The sequence below is a fragment of the Botrytis sinoallii genome (genome assembly GCF_014898435.1).
Source record: "Botrytis sinoallii strain Bc 23 chromosome Unknown BSIN_001, whole genome shotgun sequence".
Lineage (NCBI taxonomy): Eukaryota > Fungi > Ascomycota > Leotiomycetes > Helotiales > Sclerotiniaceae > Botrytis > Botrytis sinoallii.
This window is the reverse complement of record NW_024066028.1, coordinates 3,348,759-3,365,552: the sequence shown is the minus strand read 5'-3', so window position 1 is coordinate 3,365,552 and position 16,794 is coordinate 3,348,759. Positions and strand designations below refer to the sequence as shown.

The 16,794-nt window shown below is 44.4% G+C and overlaps 6 protein-coding genes across 6 annotated transcripts; 2 read left to right on the top strand and 4 right to left on the bottom strand.

Annotated features, from left to right (window-relative positions):
- Window positions 1-854: 854 nt before the first annotated feature.
- Window positions 855-1,870, bottom strand: EAF02_000736 (uncharacterized protein; the record flags this gene model as incomplete). The annotated part of the gene is made up of 2 exons (XM_038896784.1): window positions 855-1,504; window positions 1,558-1,870. The coding sequence occupies 2 exons, from the start codon at window positions 1,868-1,870 to the stop codon at window positions 855-857; spliced, it is 963 nt and encodes a 320-aa protein (XP_038763643.1).
- Window positions 1,871-3,501: 1,631 nt separating this feature from the next.
- EAF02_000735 (uncharacterized protein) lies at window positions 3,502-6,534 on the bottom strand (the record flags this gene model as incomplete). The annotated part of the gene is made up of 1 exon (XM_038896783.1): window positions 3,502-6,534. The coding sequence occupies one exon, from the start codon at window positions 6,532-6,534 to the stop codon at window positions 3,502-3,504; it is 3,033 nt and encodes a 1,010-aa protein (XP_038763642.1).
- A 748-nt stretch (window positions 6,535-7,282) lies between these two features.
- On the top strand, window positions 7,283-8,294 carry EAF02_000734 (uncharacterized protein; the record flags this gene model as incomplete). The annotated part of the gene is made up of 3 exons (XM_038896782.1): window positions 7,283-7,331; window positions 7,382-7,557; window positions 7,623-8,294. The coding sequence occupies 3 exons, from the start codon at window positions 7,283-7,285 to the stop codon at window positions 8,292-8,294; spliced, it is 897 nt and encodes a 298-aa protein (XP_038763641.1).
- A 350-nt stretch (window positions 8,295-8,644) lies between these two features.
- On the bottom strand, window positions 8,645-9,299 carry EAF02_000733 (uncharacterized protein; the record flags this gene model as incomplete). Its single annotated transcript, XM_038896781.1, has 5 exons — window positions 8,645-8,708; window positions 8,765-8,844; window positions 8,901-9,023; window positions 9,088-9,167; window positions 9,230-9,299. The coding sequence occupies 5 exons, from the start codon at window positions 9,297-9,299 to the stop codon at window positions 8,645-8,647; spliced, it is 417 nt and encodes a 138-aa protein (XP_038763640.1).
- A 311-nt stretch (window positions 9,300-9,610) lies between these two features.
- On the top strand, window positions 9,611-15,151 carry EAF02_000732 (uncharacterized protein; the record flags this gene model as incomplete). The annotated part of the gene is made up of 6 exons (XM_038896780.1): window positions 9,611-9,688; window positions 9,756-9,822; window positions 9,894-10,274; window positions 10,328-12,840; window positions 12,888-13,101; window positions 13,149-15,151. 6 exons carry the CDS (start codon window positions 9,611-9,613, stop codon window positions 14,939-14,941), a joined length of 5,046 nt encoding a protein of 1,681 aa, XP_038763639.1. The 3' UTR covers window positions 14,942-15,151.
- A 247-nt stretch (window positions 15,152-15,398) lies between these two features.
- Window positions 15,399-16,704, bottom strand: EAF02_000731 (uncharacterized protein; the record flags this gene model as incomplete). Its single annotated transcript, XM_038896779.1, has 2 exons — window positions 15,399-16,158; window positions 16,208-16,704. 2 exons carry the CDS (start codon window positions 16,702-16,704, stop codon window positions 15,399-15,401), a joined length of 1,257 nt encoding a protein of 418 aa, XP_038763638.1.
- Window positions 16,705-16,794: the final 90 nt, after the last annotated feature.

Genomic DNA, 16,794 nt, shown 5'->3' with positions numbered 1-16,794 from the left:
AGGCTGAATAAGATTAACATCCTCATTCTTGGAAATACTTTTGGAATCATTGTCTTGAGGCTGTCGAATCTCGGTCATGTCTTGATAAAAGATGAATAGCATCGTGCTTTATAGGCTATCACTGGTATAAACCAAAACTCTTGTGGGATACCGAGAAGAGCTGTATTCTTTACAGGACATGTTTGCAAATAAACCTAGGTAATTATATTGGATCAAGGGATAGATATCAGGATAACTGAATGTCGATCCAAAAAGCAGAGACTCGCAAGCCTTACGTGAGAAAGAGATCAAAAAAGTGCATTAGGAAATCTAATTTGCATTGTGTCAGGCCTAAAGATTTGTTGCGTTGGGGATCTTTATATGTCTTTGATTCCTGTTGAGAATGACGTGGATGATGAGGTTTGGAATGGTAGGGGAAATGGCATTTGGAACTATGTTTGATATTTATTACTTGTTGCTGCTACTGAGAATAAGTTGAAGAAGATCAAAGAAACTCATAGTGGTCTCTCCTTGGTTCCGTTCTATGGCTGCAACTTCGGTATGGAGCATATGAGTATATATTTGTGAGTTCTTGTTTGTTGTTTAAAATGTGTAGAATAAGATGATATATTTCTTGAAAGTTTGTGTTGATCATATCTATTTGTAGATCGGGCTTTCTCTTTTCAATACACATATGCTTTAATACCAGAGTTTTCCATGATTGATATGGATTGTGCTATGGCAAGCGTGCCTTTCTATTGCAGGCATTGTACATTATCGATATATCCACATTTATTCCAGCTATATATATACATGTAAAGTATTTAATCCTCCTCACAATTTCATTTGGTCAACACCATGCTTGAGCATTCTTCTTAAATACAGGTGCCGACAACACTATCAGTGCTATTCTTAATGTAAGAGTATAGAGGGTTAGAGGAACCGGCACACAGAACACCTTTAACAAACACACCTGCAACCAAGTCGGCGGCAATAGGAGAAGTATGAGTGTGGTCATTTGGATAATAGGTGTCAACAGTTGTAGCGCCAAGAACGGCGTACTGATTGGCGAGATATGTACCGTGGTCAATGAAGCTAGCCATGCTTCCAACGTTTTCCACAATAATCTTGCCATACCCGGTGAAACGAGGGGATGTGTATGAGCATTTACCTGTCTCGCATGTGTTATCTGGAGTGGGAGAGGAGATGATGACATGGGCGCCTTTCGCAGTCATGAGCTCGGTGGCATTGGTGAGATAGGTGGGGTATGTTTGAACGATCACACCGGCATCTGTGGTGCAGGTTTCGTTGCCAGCTCCGACGCAATCAGAGCGGCCGTTATCGGTGGGGGTAAGGGATCCTCCATCATTGTGTCCGAACTCAATGATGACGATGTCGCCGGATTTTATGGTATCAATGACGGCGCCAAAGCGATTTTCATCGGTGTAGGAACGGGCTGAGCGGCCGGCTTTGGCGTCATTGACGACGGGGATGGTCAGGGAATATGGGAGGTATACACCCCAACCTGTAGCCATCAGCTATATACACTATATGAAAATCTTGGTGAGTTATATCTACCTTGAGTTCCAGTTCCACCCCCACCGAGAGCCATTGTAGAATCACCACACATATACACTGTTGGAGATGCAGCTGATGCGGCAAGTACGACAGCGCTAGAAGCAACGATGCTTGAGGCCACAGAAGTAGCTGCAACGGTAGAGGTACTTGAGGACGAAGCTGTATCTTCAGAAGCGGCAGCTGATGAAGCGCTTGGAGGAGACCATGTTGGTCTTACATGTTCCCCGTTAGACTTGCCATATGCGTGATTGAATGGGACCGCAGAAACGGAAGCTGCCAAGGTGGCTAAGAAAAGGCCTGATGTAGTCTTCATGATCGCTTTCTACGATTGTTTGATTTGAGGGTTTAATTTTTCGTGTTTTATACTGAGAGGATAGTGATGAAGTAAAGGATAAAAAATCAAGCAGGTAGTTAACAAGAATAGAAGAGAACGAATGTAACCGGTAGAAGCAACAGAAATCGAATAAATAGCACAAAGAAGAAGCAAAGTCACCGAGTTCGAATAATGATAGACGGAGTGCAAAAAAGAGTACTTCGTCCTACCTTGGGTATATATTCAATTGCATTACCACCCACACAAGGAATCATGTTTCCGCTTGGAGAATCTTTAGATGAAGGAACAATAGTTCCTTTACCCATCGATGCCGTGCAAGTTTCCACCCCTCCTGTTTTTCCCATCAATAGACGAACATGTCTGTACCAAATCGGGCCAAGAGATCTAGATTATACGACGAGATCTCTCCTTATTGGTGACATTCTTCACGGAGATGCTCTAAACGAACCAAAATGACCGAAGCTAGGATCTCGACAACGATATTGACAAACAAGCTTACCAGAGAGAGGAATGTCGCTTGGATAATGTGGGTTTTAGATAGAACGAGATGGGATGGAAATGACAGTGGTTGAAACCTAAATTGTGAAAGATAGATTGTTTTAAATTAATGAGGGGACGGGCGCTTACTAGAACGGGAATCACATTAACTGGAAGGGGAATTTCTCACTTAATTAATGCCTGAGGCATAAACTTCTCGGAGGTTTTTGAATATCCCGAGTGTCCATGAGATGTTTGGATATGTTTTCAACAACGCAGAAGCATCGGATGAGTATTTGTGCAGTACCGGTAGATCTAAATGTTCAGCATAGAGTTTCGACGCTTGTGTTGAGGCCCCACGTAGTTTTTTCGTTCCTGGTTTGAAGGTGGAATGAAACTTTGCACCAGGCTCAAATTTACCTAAGGTTAGATGTTCCAGACGTATTTCGTCCCCCCTTCCCCCGCTTAAGTCTTACCCAGGTAGCAAACGGAATTTCATAGGAAGACCTAAGAGATCACACTAATAACTTTAAGCTAACCCTTGCATTTTCGTCCGAACCTTCTCTTTCTCATATCATCTTAACTTCACGATATTGTTCTTCTCTTTCAGATAATCCCTTCGATTGCCATAGTCACCTGCATTCAAAACAACAGGTTCTAAATAATAGTCTAGACTACTCAAATTCTTCAACCAATCATAATTGGATGGGATGTTGGAAAAACACGGTATTTTTCATCCACCTCGCTTCCTCGACCAAAATCTAGAAAGTGATAAAGGTACTTCGACTTTCGACAGTCAAGCCGAAGAGGTATAGTATTCAGAAAGAATACCGGGCAGACAACCCATATGGATCCATTCAAATTGGTTATAGCTAATGCTGTTGGAATAACTTAATTGTCGTGTGAGGAATAATCAATAAAACTTTGAGCAATGAGTCTAATTGTATCAATAGGACTAGAAAGTGATGATAACAAAAAAGGTGAGCATTATCACAAGATCCATTACTCTATAACTGAGAGTTCACAACAATAAACGCAGTTTCCAAGCTTTTGCCACTTTTCTCAAGTGCTTGAGAATACCACAGACATACAATCTCGAAGTACTAATCCGCTTTTTCCACCAATCATAACCATTACCCAATCCAATCCACACTGGGTGAGCTCATATTACTACCACATGCGCTATCATCGCAGGTGTGTAACAAGTGCCTACAGTCCTTCAGGCATTCCACTTTGTTTTTCCTTTGGATGCCCGTCACTGAATCATATATACCACTATGATCCGGTTTTGGTAACGAAGGAAATCTCGCTTGGATTTTCAACAGGCTTTCGCGCGCAGCGGAGATCCGCGGTGAAGACGAATTTCTCTTAGGAAGATACAAATTCAAATCTACTTGTGGAATGCTAGTATACTTATCCTGAATCAAAGATAGACTTTGCCGAGCTGACGACCTTGGTGCTGAGATAGTTTCTGATATGTCTGGAGATATCACAGGTTGGATGCTGTGGCTGGCTTTCTTGCCGTCCCTCAGATTACCGTGGGGGCTTGTGGGTGGCGATGGGATTGAACGTGTAACGGGATCTTTGCTACTGTTGCGAGTAGCAAGCGTCGACCAGAAGCTTGCTGGCTCCGCTCCGCTTTCTATGTTCAATTTAGGAAATGCGGCATCTTGTAGGTGTTTGAACCATGATTTTTTCCCTTCGCAGTGATTAGGTTCAGCCGACAAACAATCAAATATGGTGACTTTTCTCAGCTTGGACAACGTTTGTGAGCTCGCACATCTTCGAACACCTGTACATGACCCAAGCGAAGAACCAATTGCCGTGGCATTTCCAGAGCGAGCTGGTGCTTTGGGGTGTGCTTTAATGATACTTTTCTTTCGTTCTATACCAGCATCAGATTTTTGGCGTTTTGGAGCATCGGATTCGAAGTTATTCAACCACGAGCATACTCTATCCGGGGGGCTAATGGCAGTTTCGTTAAGCCACGAATTTCGCGTTATAGGTGTTGTCGCCATACCGCTTAACATGGGTGAACTTATCGCAGTTCGAGCATCGATTCCAATGCTGTAAAGAGAGTGAGATGGGTGGGCATTAATTCCTTTAGAAATTACGTCGCCCAAGAGCCGGGATTCACGAATGGGAATAGATATATCTGGGAGTGGGGAACGCCACTCATGGGTCGATTTTCTAGGAAGAGGAGGGAATGAAATTACATGATCTTTAGGCGATTCTTGTTCCGTAATTGTAATGAAATTGGCATCATCCCCATTCACGACCGGCTCACATTGCCAGGACCATTTGCTGATGGACATGCGAGCATCGGTGGGGTCAAAGGTGCCTTTATTCTTGCTAGTTCTATGCTCTTGATCGGGATTTTCTCGGTGATGAAAGCTCTTTCTTGTTTCGTCATGTCCAGGACTTGCAATATCGTCTTGATCTGTGCTGGGCTGACTAGAACACTTTGACTCGCCTTCGAAGTGAGCGTGGTCTCTCTCACTTAAATGCGATTCTTGTTGACTATGCTCCTCCCAAATCACTTCGTGCACACTTCCAGGATCTCCTTCTGACTGTCGGTCAAGCCGGCCAAAATTTGTTTGAGAAATTCCCAAAAAGTTATCCGGATTTCCTGAAATTTCTGGGTTCACAATGCATGTTGGGGAGTGGGGCAAATTAGGAGAAAATGTTCTGGCAGTAGAGTTGCCAAGTTGTGAGGTCTCTTTTGAGTTTTCCGATTGTGCTGCATGTATGTGAATTTCACAGGAAGAGGGACGCACTATAGGTACTACGCCTTTACTTGTGAAAGACATTGACGATAACCTGCTCCCACGCGGTGATTGATCTTGGCTCGAGCCATTCGCGGCTGAGACAGGCGGGCGACCTTCGGGTGTATGGAGTAGACCAGCTTGGAGCAATTCCATTACAGCTTCGACATCCTCTCGAGTGATGATATATGCCTCTGAATCTTGTGGTAGGTTCTCCGAGTAGGCTGGCTGGCGACTCGAAATAGAAGGTATGCCAGACATGGTCCCTGGTGTCGTCAAAAACGGTGAAGTTCCCATGTTGCTACTCATGTCGGATTTGTTGGATGCGCTGGGCCTTCTCAAGGTTATAGCAGATGGCTTTAGCATTTGAGTGTTTGTGATCTTGCGAATAGTCAACCTGTCGCGAAGAGAGCGTACCATGTCGTTATATCTGGCACCAGCAGTGAATGATGAACTTCTGTTTCGCTCATCAAGAGGATTGGAATCAAAGAAAGCATGTCGAGTTTTTGGGTTATTTCCTTGCACGTGTTGGCCGGAGTTAGGCTTGAGTAGCGGGCGAAGCTTAAGTTGGCGCGTGCCAATCTCAACTGAGCTCCATCTTCTCGATACAACTGGAGCGGCTGGTTCAGACATAAGCCTTCTCTTACCCATTCTCTTCGGTAGGCAATGATCCCTACGAGTGTTAGGTAAAATCGCACCTTCCAGGGCTGTTGGCGCGACCTGAGTTGGAGGAAGCCAGTGCGAGTTATAGTCCCGCTCCGCTGCAGCCATTTTCTTGGCCTCCCTTTTCAGTCCTTGGTCGCAGGTCCCTCTGCATCGACGCTTACGTTTCTTGCCCATACCCTCAGTGTTTCTTCTACCCTGCTTCTTAACCATTGTGAGACTTTCAGAGCTTAGTTTGCGTGGCTTGTATGGGGCAACTATTCGATCTCGAACTGAGGACATACTATCGGTGGTACATGAATACTCAAGTGAGCTAATATGGGAATTCTTTGGCGAGGAGGCCAGCATTGGACTTCCTTCTGTCGGCAATAAAGGCGATGCACTTGATGACACTAGATCGATCTCGCCATGACCGCCGCGCGATCGGCTTGGTGTAGAGGGATGTCGGCCTTCGAAATAATCATTTTGCAATGCATGCCGAGATATTGGAGCCGTACTGCAAGGCGATTTTTGTGGGTATTGTAATGAATAACCCTGTGGAGGTGTCCGAAGTCCAGGAATATCTGCAACACACAACTGTCGCGATCTGGGATTGAAAGATCGATCGCCACTGGCGACTTTCCGGCCCATTCCAGAAGGGACGCTCAATATGGAAGATGGAAGTGAAGTCGGAGCATTAGGTCGTAGGGGAGGTTTTTGAGAGGGTTGATCATCAGTGAGACTCCGTCTACTAGTCATATTTGAAGTAGTGATAGATGCTGCAATAGGGATAGAATTTGGAGCTTCGGGGTCAATAGGGTGTGTGGAAGATATCGTAAGATAGATATAATCACAGGTTATTTTGAAGCTAAGGATACGAAAATGATACAAGCAAGTAGAATGTCAGAAGCAGCATCAAACCTCCATATGTATACTGGAAGAAGATAAAATAATCAAGTTTGAGATAGCGGTAGAGAACGATGGTTTATCTGCATCTTAAGAAAGAACTACCGGCAGCCAAAGTTTTGTCGTGGGGAAGCCGCCATGATGAAGGCCACTACTAATGGCTCTTCTTCAGTATGAAACATGTTGCATCTCCAATGACTTGGAAAATTGAAGCTCAAGTTTACACACCCAAGTTCTGTGAACCCAAACGATGGTACATATAATAGGACATTCGGCACATTGCGAATCACCTCTTCCATGTTTTTTTGCATTAGGGGAGTGTGTCAAGATTCCTGGCAACATGGAGGTACTGAATGGTCAGTTTAGATTCTTAAACTGACCAAACTAGAAACTGTAAATAATTTTGTGTGCCGCTTGCTCAATTTGATTGCAATGATAAAAAGCAAAGAAAATTGAAGGTCTGGGAAAGATCTAAGATGGAGATGAATCACTTGCACGTGACGTTTCGCCAAGACAGACCCTGGCGGGCGTAAAGCACCAAGTTTGCATCATATATTTTGAAATGTGTTGCTGCACAATGCAATGAGCCAACGACAAATGAATGCCAGCCCAATTTATTCCTCGCAAATCAGGTCGTCACCGTATAGCCTGTAAGCGCAATTCTTCAATTTTGTACATTCAAGGCTAAAATGACGCAAAGGTATTGCGCTATACAGGACCTTGCTCGAACAATGTCTTCGGGTTCCTATACCGACTGAGCTCCAACCTAAAGGATTTACTCATCCGCTAAAGCATCTTGTACGCAAACAATTCCGGCGAAATGTACGAGAACACAGCCCAAAAATTGTTGTCGCTGCACTAAAAACGGGCTATGAGGTTCGTTCGTACCATTCAGAAAGATCATTGTCTACATGTCCGATACTGACAAAGTCATTCTCCAGGCAGAGGAACTTATTCGTGCCGCTGGCGATGGCGACGCAGATTCAAGACATAAGATATACGACCTGCTACACTACCGGAAATCTGTAGCCACCAGATCCGCGCTCGTTCCTCAACCTCCTAAACTTAAGATTCGTTATCCAGAAGCCATTCCAGGTGTTCCTAAGCTTCTCGAAACTCGTCCTTTACCATTCGAAAAACTCTCTGGGCCTCGTCACGTACCCAGGTTTGCGAAAGCAATGGTATCAAACTTTCTTCGAATACAGAAACCGCAAAGCCCCTATCTAAGCCGGGTTTTGAGGGATAAGATAGATACTAGACAAAAGCGCGTGAATTCTCGTGAAAGAATAGAGTATCTGGAGGAGATAGCTTTCGCAGAGAATACTTGGGAAGACCTGATTGAGGATCAGTTGGAGAATGAGGGCTTAAGTGTAGACGAGTGGAACAAGAAACAGCCTGGATTGGGCTGGGGAGTTGGATTCTGGGAGAAAGACCTGCAATTGGCCGACGTTTATGTGAAACATCAGATGGTGAACGAGGCACTCAAGGTGGTCGAACTGTCTAAGAAACAACTAGAAATAGTGGATAAGGAGAAAGAACTATGGAAACGAGAGAGGGGCCAAAGGAGACATGACAAGAAATTGGCTAAATTAGAGAAGAAGTTTCAGGTCTAGCATGAGCCAGCTCTGATTTAGGAATTCGATGGCTACTAATCAAGATGAGCAAGTTACTCTGTCACATTTTCTGGTGTGCTATTCTCTAGAGGGTATTTGCCCAGAGAGATTGGGGATAGAACTAGAGGAAATCATCGCAGCCTTGCGAAAGTAATCACCGCTTGTTTTATTCGTTTATTTCTCATTTAGTAATATCATAACGGGGATATAAAACCCAATTTCGCCGCGCTGATGCATCCGTATCAACATAAAGAAAAGTCATATGCATCACCCATCTCCCCACAGCCTAAGAAGTGCTGTGATCTCAAAATTGCTCGTGTCATGATTCGTCTAGTGAATGCGTAAGGCACTTAATCGTATGTGGAACCCTCTTGTGGTTGAGGGAGCTTCTTGTTTATAGGAGATGCCATGTATCTAGATACTGTAAGCCTCCATCTTCACTATGCAAATATATACATTGTAAAACTTACTTTCTCAACTCGGTCAAGACAGTCTCCATCGTGTTGTGGCGTTGCCAGTTCGCAAGGCATGCAAACCTTGAAGGGTCGACCTAGAGCATCAGTTAGCTCCAACTACTGTTCATGGCGCTCCAAATAGTATGCTAACCGTGCCATCATCTTGCACACCGGGAAGGTTGATCTTGTTAGTAAACTTGATGGTTGGTGGAACATCGGGATAGTTCTCTCCGCAGTGCATGGTAAGAGAGTAGATGCGATTCTCGTGGACGCTCTATCGATACCCCCGCTATTAGTTCAAAGCCAGTATATACTGACAAGTACAAGTAGAAACATACGTGTGGAGGACCGAGAATCGTGCCATTCCAGTTGGACATGTATAAATCGTCGCCGTCAGTCAGACCATAAGAGCAAGCGTCTTTAAATAACGAGAATCATTAGAGGTTGTCAAACTTCAATGCTTATTGACATCCGACTCACCAGCTCCAAGACCCTTTTCGCCCTTCTCTAACTCCTCTAGCAATCTAAAGTTTCTTGGTACTTTCGCCATCTTTTGCCTTTTGGAATCTTGGGTTTGGATGGTAGATAAAGTGTCAGTATCTGAAAATTCAAATATCTTGAAGTTGCGCAGTAGGGCAAGAAGTTGTAAATGGTTGATAAGTTTTATTGAGGAAAGGCGGCTGGTTTGATCGCGGGGTTGATCTCCAAGAATTCCGGGCGGTCAATGTCGGCCAATCCTCGGCAAAATGTCTATTGACAGTCCATCTGGATAAAGGACAACTGAACCAATGGATACACCTCAGCAAGAACATTATGTCTCCTGAAAAATAATGGAAAGGTTAATATTGAAAACCAATCAACATGACGGCGCAGATTCTCGCCTCAGAGCTTGGGAATCTTATACAAGAGAGTAAAAGAAAGCATACAGATCTTAGAAATGTAAGTTCATTTCTTCGCGGCCGCCATTCAGTCAGGCCCCTTTGCGTTGCTGATTTGACAATATCAGGCAGCAGAAAAGAGTTTAGATGAGATCAAGGGTCTACGATCAACTTCTGAAGCCCAAATAGCTGCGGGTAAGTTTGTAGACAAAGATATGATGTTGTCATCAGAAAATGCACCATAATTGTGACTGATGTGCTATTAGACCTCACTCAACGACCAAACTTCGTGACACCTTTCCTCATTGCTTGCGGAACCAAAAATGTCAAATTTACTGGAATCGCAGTCGTTTGCCTTCAAAGATTAGTTGTGTCTCGTGCACTTCCTAAATCAAGGCTCAAAGAAGTTTTGGAGGCACTTCGAGAAGCTACGTCAGCTGGTCTTGATGTACAGTTGAAGATCCTCCAAGCATTACCGTCACTTTTGCAAAACTATGCAGATGAATTGAAGGGGGAGCTGTTAGCTGCAGCTCTAAATATATGTACCATTCTTCAGGCAAGCAAGAATGGTATTGTTCTTAATACAGCCGCTGCTACCCTTCAGCAGTTAGTCGTCTCTGTATTTGACAAAGTGGTAACAGAGGACAGTGAGTTCATAGATCGATTGCCAAACCACATAATTTATCTAATTACGAGATAGAAATTGCTTTGGAGGTGCCTACTATAGGGGAGGCCCCAACTGAAGATGGAATTATTCAGCTGCGTGCCGCCGCTTTGGATGCTTATAGAGTTTTCAACGACATATGCTTATTGACGGAGGCTCAAAAGCCTCAGTTTCTAAGATCAACAGGTCTCCCGCAAACCTTTGGACTCGAGCTAATCGAATCCGTTTTGACTAATCATGCCGACATATTCTTATCGCATCCTGAGCAAGCAAATATACTTCGAGTCCGAGTTATGCCATTCATCATCAGCGCACTCTCAGAGAAGCTCAACTTTGCAGTGACTGTCAGGATTACAAGAATTCTTTATACACTTCTTAGAAGGCATTTGAGTATTCTATCATCTGAAGGCGAAATGGCCTTAGGTCTGCTCACCCACATGCTTGACCACGACACTGCTTTGTGGAAGCGATCACTTTGCATGGAGGTACTGAGGGGTATTTTTGCCGAAGCAGCTCTGATCAGGAGAATATTTTCCATGTACGATGCTCAGGAAGAGAAGAAAAATATACTACGAGACCTTGTTGCAGCTTTCGTTAGAGTCAGCACAGAAAAACCTGCTGTCATTGGTCTTGGTCATCAGTCCACAATTCCAATTGCCAGTCAGGGTAATAGTTCAGACCAAGCAATGCTCGAGGCTAGCGGAGTTCCTGGTATCATTAGCAGCACTGTAAGTTCGACCGAGCCAAGCGCTGGAGTGAGTGCACAATGGAGTGCGATGAGGGTACCATGCATCGACCAGCTAGACAAGACGGATGCACCGTCTATTCCCGAATCATATATCTACGCCCTCACTCTTGCATGTATCAGTGGCTTTTCCGAAGGGCTCGCTAAATTTATTCTGCCACTGACGGTACCTGAACGACCTCGAAAAAAAGGTCCAAGACATTCTGAAATTGAGTCAAAGCTTTCAGATTCACGTTCTAGCACCCCTGATATTAAACCAATCGAGAGGAGCTCGTCTTATAAAAAGAATCCAATTCCTATCAATCCGTTAACTCTCGAGGATCATCATCTCTTCCAAGAGGTCAAGATTTGCGCCGGTATCGTCGACGAATGTTGGCCTGCGATCTTGGCAACTTGCTCAACATTTCTCTATGCGGCGCTGGACCAAGAGTACTACCATGGCTTGGTCAGATCATTTCAAAAGTTTACTCACGTGGCAGGGCTTTTGCGGCTTGCGACGCCACGAGATGCATTTCTGACAACCTTAGGAAAGGCAGCAGTACCGTCAAATGTCTTGACAGCTACTACAACTCAAATACAGAGTCCAACAACGCCCACGGCGGATATGTCTTCTAGCTCGAGCATTTTCAGCAACGCAAGAGGGCTATTAAGTGTTGATAGTTTGGTGAGCAACCCTGAACGAAATAGACATGTACCCGTTGATGCATCTAGTTCGTCGCTCAACACGCGCAATTTGCTTTGCCTTCGCGCATTACTGAATCTAGGGATCGCATTGGGACCGACGCTTGAATCGGCGTGGGTGATTGTTCTTGGCACATTACAACAAGCTGATTTGGTAATATTTTCGAGTTCCAAAACCGTGAGAACTCCCACCACACAAAGACCAGAGATTCAAGATGTCAGCAATACTTCTGCATTACTTGCAAACTTTGGTACGGAAATCAAAGCAGTCGAAACTGCTGCTACAAGACTGCTAGAAAGTACTATTGATTTTCCAAATGAACCCTTTGTAGCTGTTGTTTCAGCTCTTTGTGACTTGTTCAGCAAAGAGGAAATCCTCAAGATACCAGAAAAGCCAGTACCTTCCAATCCATCATCGCCCGAAGGAAAAAGACCGTCTTACGCTCATAAACGAGCCCATAGTATTGTTACAGCAACTTCTACGCAGAACCAAGAAGACTTGTTTGCGTTAGCAAAATTAGGCGATATCGCAAGCATTAATATTGATAGATTAACGATACACGAGCCTAGCGCTAGCGGATGGCAGATGTTGACATCAGAATTGATTTCTGCTTCTTGTTCTCTCTCTGCGACACCTTCTGTCAGACTAAGAGCTGCAGAAATTCTTGTTAGAATTGTGATCGAAGCGGCAACTTCTACACTCGCAGACTCCGAAATTCGACGAGGTCTCGTCCAAACCATGCTACTTCAAGCGTTGAGTCGTGCCCTTCATCCACTTCAAATGGAAGATAGACAAGTCACCGTAGCCATACATTCGACCGATGTCGAAGTTCACAAAACGATTCTTGAGGGCCTCAAGAGTATTCTTGAGCAATGTGGAGAGAAGCTAATCAGTGGTTGGGACATTGCATTTGAAATTCTTGGCAGTGTCTTCATTAATTCTGACCGCGAAGCAAAAGTAACTGCTACTCGATCTGCTAAATTAGTCCGATCTGCTTTCAATTCTCTTCAGCTCATCTGTTCTGACTTCCTTTCGTCATTACCGAATTCTTGCTTTCTAATACTTGTCGACACTCTTTACCATTTCTGTACGCAAGATGATGATCTTAACATTTCACTGACGGTAAATCGCATCCAAAAAACTCCTCGATCATTTCTGATAATTTTTAGACTGTTACCTTCTTCTGGGTATTGTCGGATTTTATTTCTAGTAGAACCAGTTCTTTTTCACTTAGCCCTGATCTTATCGAAGATTCAACCGAGGAAGCTCTAATTGAAAAGGCATCTGGTGATGACCGCGCCGTTTCAGACGCAGCTTTATGGATGCTTCTCTTGCTACGACTCACATCTGTTACGGCAGATGAAAGATTGGAGCTTAGAAATAGTGAGTACAGACTGCTATTGTAGCGGGGCCTTGTCTAACTGTTGCAGGCGCAATTCAAACGTTGCTAAGGATATTCGATGCATACGGAGATCAGCTCAGCGCAGTAGCATGGTCTATGTGCCTGAAATCGGTCATTTTTAGATTACTATCCTCAATAGAGGCACATTTACAGTCTATCACTGACCCTACGCCGACGCTTACAGTATCTGATAAAGACAAGATAGGATGGAATGAAACTACTGTCGTGGTTTTGAGCGGCATTACTAATCTATTGGCCGATTATTTGGATGTCCTCACTAATCATCCCACATTTGAAAGCTCTTGGAAAACCCTTCTAGAACATTTTAAAACAATGCTAGATTTCAAGATTCTTGAAGTCAATACAGCTGTCTTTAAGGCCTTACAACAAATTCTTTCTCGTGGTAATATCAAAGAGGGCACACAAACAAATTTTACCCGATCTTCAATTGATATGGCATGGAGTCTTTGGTCTGATTCTCTGCCTTCAGTGAACATCCATGTGCTGGATAAACGTGTTGACAACCAGGATTATCTGGTTGCTTATGTGTCTGCTCTTCATGAGATTTATCGTCTTGTGCAAAAAGACCTCGATGCAAATCGAGTTAAAAGAATGCTTACTCTGCTCCGGGAAGCTATACAACAAGCGAACGCTTCCACCTATTCCGCAGATATTGAGTATCTTACACCACTACAGTCTCAAGTGTTAGAGTCGCTTAAAATGATTCGTACCGATATTGAGGGAGTTCCTGCTACCTTAATTAGCCAGGTTGCCGAATTTGTTGCGTTGGCTTTCGTGCCGAAAGACACTACTTCTAACGTCCAGAGGCCAACATACGTGGCTCTGTCCAAAGCTTCGATGGTATTATCCGAAAAGCTCATTCTGTCGCATTCCTCGGAACCAGATATATATACCAGCGGTGCAGTGTCTTCTTCTTTGTCCGCGCTTGCAAATCCCATTGTCACAAAGTACTCGTTTCCGATAATTTCAAAGAGCATATCGCCTTGGCGCCAGGCCACAACGTCAGCACTTGCCATTTTGGGTGCCATTTTGCCAATAATGCCAACTGTTACCTTGATTGACGAAGCCGTACGGTCTATATGGGCCTCAACGGTGAGCATAGCTATTGGAATCACTTCTGCAGATTTTGATGCTGCTGCGAAATTAGCCGATATCAAGGACGACCAGGATTTCGACATCGCATCATTCCTAACCTTGCGCGAGCTCATTACGCCCGCGCTGGGCTCCGAAGTCATCCTAGATCGAATTCGTCGCACTTACACTGAATCACTCTTCCACATGTCCATCATCCACCCTGCACAGCCCAGCGAGCTCCCGCAGCCCGGTCAGGAACTACTAGCCACCTTATATCATCCCCGCAAAGGTCGCACTGTTGATCCCATCCCCTCGCCCCGTGCAAAAATGAGCTACATTTGTTTCGATGAACTTATCTCTCTTGTCACTCTCAACGATGGCTCTGTGCCCCGCATCAATCTTGCTCAAGCAGCTGCGCCATACTTGATACTCAGATCAGGCCTCACTCTTCGCGCATATATTGCTGATCAACCACTGCGCGGTCGCATGCCACAACCATTGTCCCAACGCAAAGAACTTTTGTACATCCTCAAGAAGCTTGTCGGGTTGAAGTGTGAAAGCGAGGCAATCCCGGATACACCGGGTGTAGAGAGTGAGGGCAAAAAACATTTACATCGCTTATATCCGTTGTTTGTGAAGGCTATGGGAGCGGCAGCGAGGGATCAGGAGGTCTTGGAGTGGATTGGGAAAGCGTTAGAGGAGGTAGGGATGGAGTTTGGGCTTTGAAGAAAGATAAAATTGATGTTCTGAATTTTTTTGAGATGAAATTTGGGAATGCATGTCAGAGCAGCATTAGAAACATGGCGTTGGTGCTTTTCGTTACTCTTTAGATTGCATTGGAGTCTACATCTTTATCTTGAATTAGAACCTGTTTTTTTTCTTCGCTGGCGTCATTCCATATCGAAAGTCCAAAATTATAGATTTCAAATAAGTTTTATTTTATGGTTGAGAGTATTTTGAGTTTTTTGAGTTGCAAAGACTACCTCTTCAATGCTTGGGTAGGTAAAAGGTATTTTTGTCAGCAGCATCTGACCCCGCCATAATAAATACAATATACAGTGGCTCGCTCATAAACGCATATCGCTGATAGTCATACATTCCACTCCCCTCCTACTTTCCTGGTCCCTGTTCTCGATTGCCTTTTAGCACATCGTTTTTTCTCATGTCATGTTATATCGTAAGTTTACTTTCTGGTGGCGTTCTCAAAAGATGCAAGCATGCTTCTCTTCATCTCATCATTTGGGGACTCGTTTTCTGTACTCGTCTGTTCGGCGCTTTTCTGTCCCTTCAAGACCTTTGCGGCCATGGTTTTCGCTTGAGCATCACCAACTTTTCCGTATACTGCCATGGCGCTAGCAATCATGCTTCCGATATCCCCCACATTTCCAGGGACAACAACGGCCGTACCCTCTTTAGCGAGCTTGCCAAATGCTTCAACGTACTTTTCAGCTACACTGAGACTAACAGCCCCTTGAGCTGATTCCTCTCCCGAAGCAATTGCCTGAGCTACTGCCTCGATACCTGCAGCTGTGGCTTTTGCTTTTAACAAGATAGCTTCGGCCTCACCACTTGCCATATTGATTTGTTCACTTCTCAAAGCCTCGGATGCCAAGATCACACTTTGCTTTCGTCCCTCTGCGATATTAATAGCGCTTTGTCTTTGACCTTCGGAATCGAGAATTTCTGCACGCTTGCTACGCTCAGCAGTAACTTGTCTGTGCATAGCTTCCATAACTCCTTCCGGTGTGTGAATATCCCTAATTTCGTAACGCAAGCAAATCACACCCCATTCCTGTGCAGCTTCGTTAATAGCGGCTGTGATGTTGGTGTTCAAGGCGGCGCGCTCCTTGAGGACTTGATCGAGGGTAAGTTGTCCAATTTCTGAACGCATCGTTGTTTGTGCTAGTTGAGAGATAGCATATTCTGCATCCTCGACTCCATAACTTGAGATATGTTAGTGTATTTCCTAGGCAAGAGAACAAGGTAGATTACCTAGCCTTATAGGCATCAAAGACTCGAGTATAAAGCACACCATCAAGCTCCAAAGTAACGTTGTCGGTGGTGATCGCGCTTTGGCTAGGAATCTCAATCGCAGATTCCTTCAAGCTCTTGACATATGCTATCTTATCTATTATTGGCAATAAAATGGCGAGACCAGGTTCCAATATACGGTTGAACTTTCCCATCCGTTCTACGATCCATGCTGTTTGTTGGGGAACGAATCGAATAATGGTATTCGCGGGTAAGGAAGGTCGCTGAAAATATGAAGTCGGTATATTCGAGTTATTAATTCCCATCAATCCGCTATTCGGCGCTCTTATTCTAGAAGAGGCATGGAGCTGTCGTTGCTGTTGTGTGTATCTTTGAGAGAGAATGGTTTGAGCTCTAGGAAATAGAACTCGAGATGTAATTTTTGGTAGAGAGGCCGAGAGACTATGAGATAGTCCCGGCGCACTCATGGCCATGCGATAGGTTGCCTCTAGAGACATCGTTTCGATTTGTATATTTGTATGGGGGCGATAGCTGTCTTTCGTAATGACCTTTCGACATCATAAGATGCATGGCGGAGCTGGTCCGAG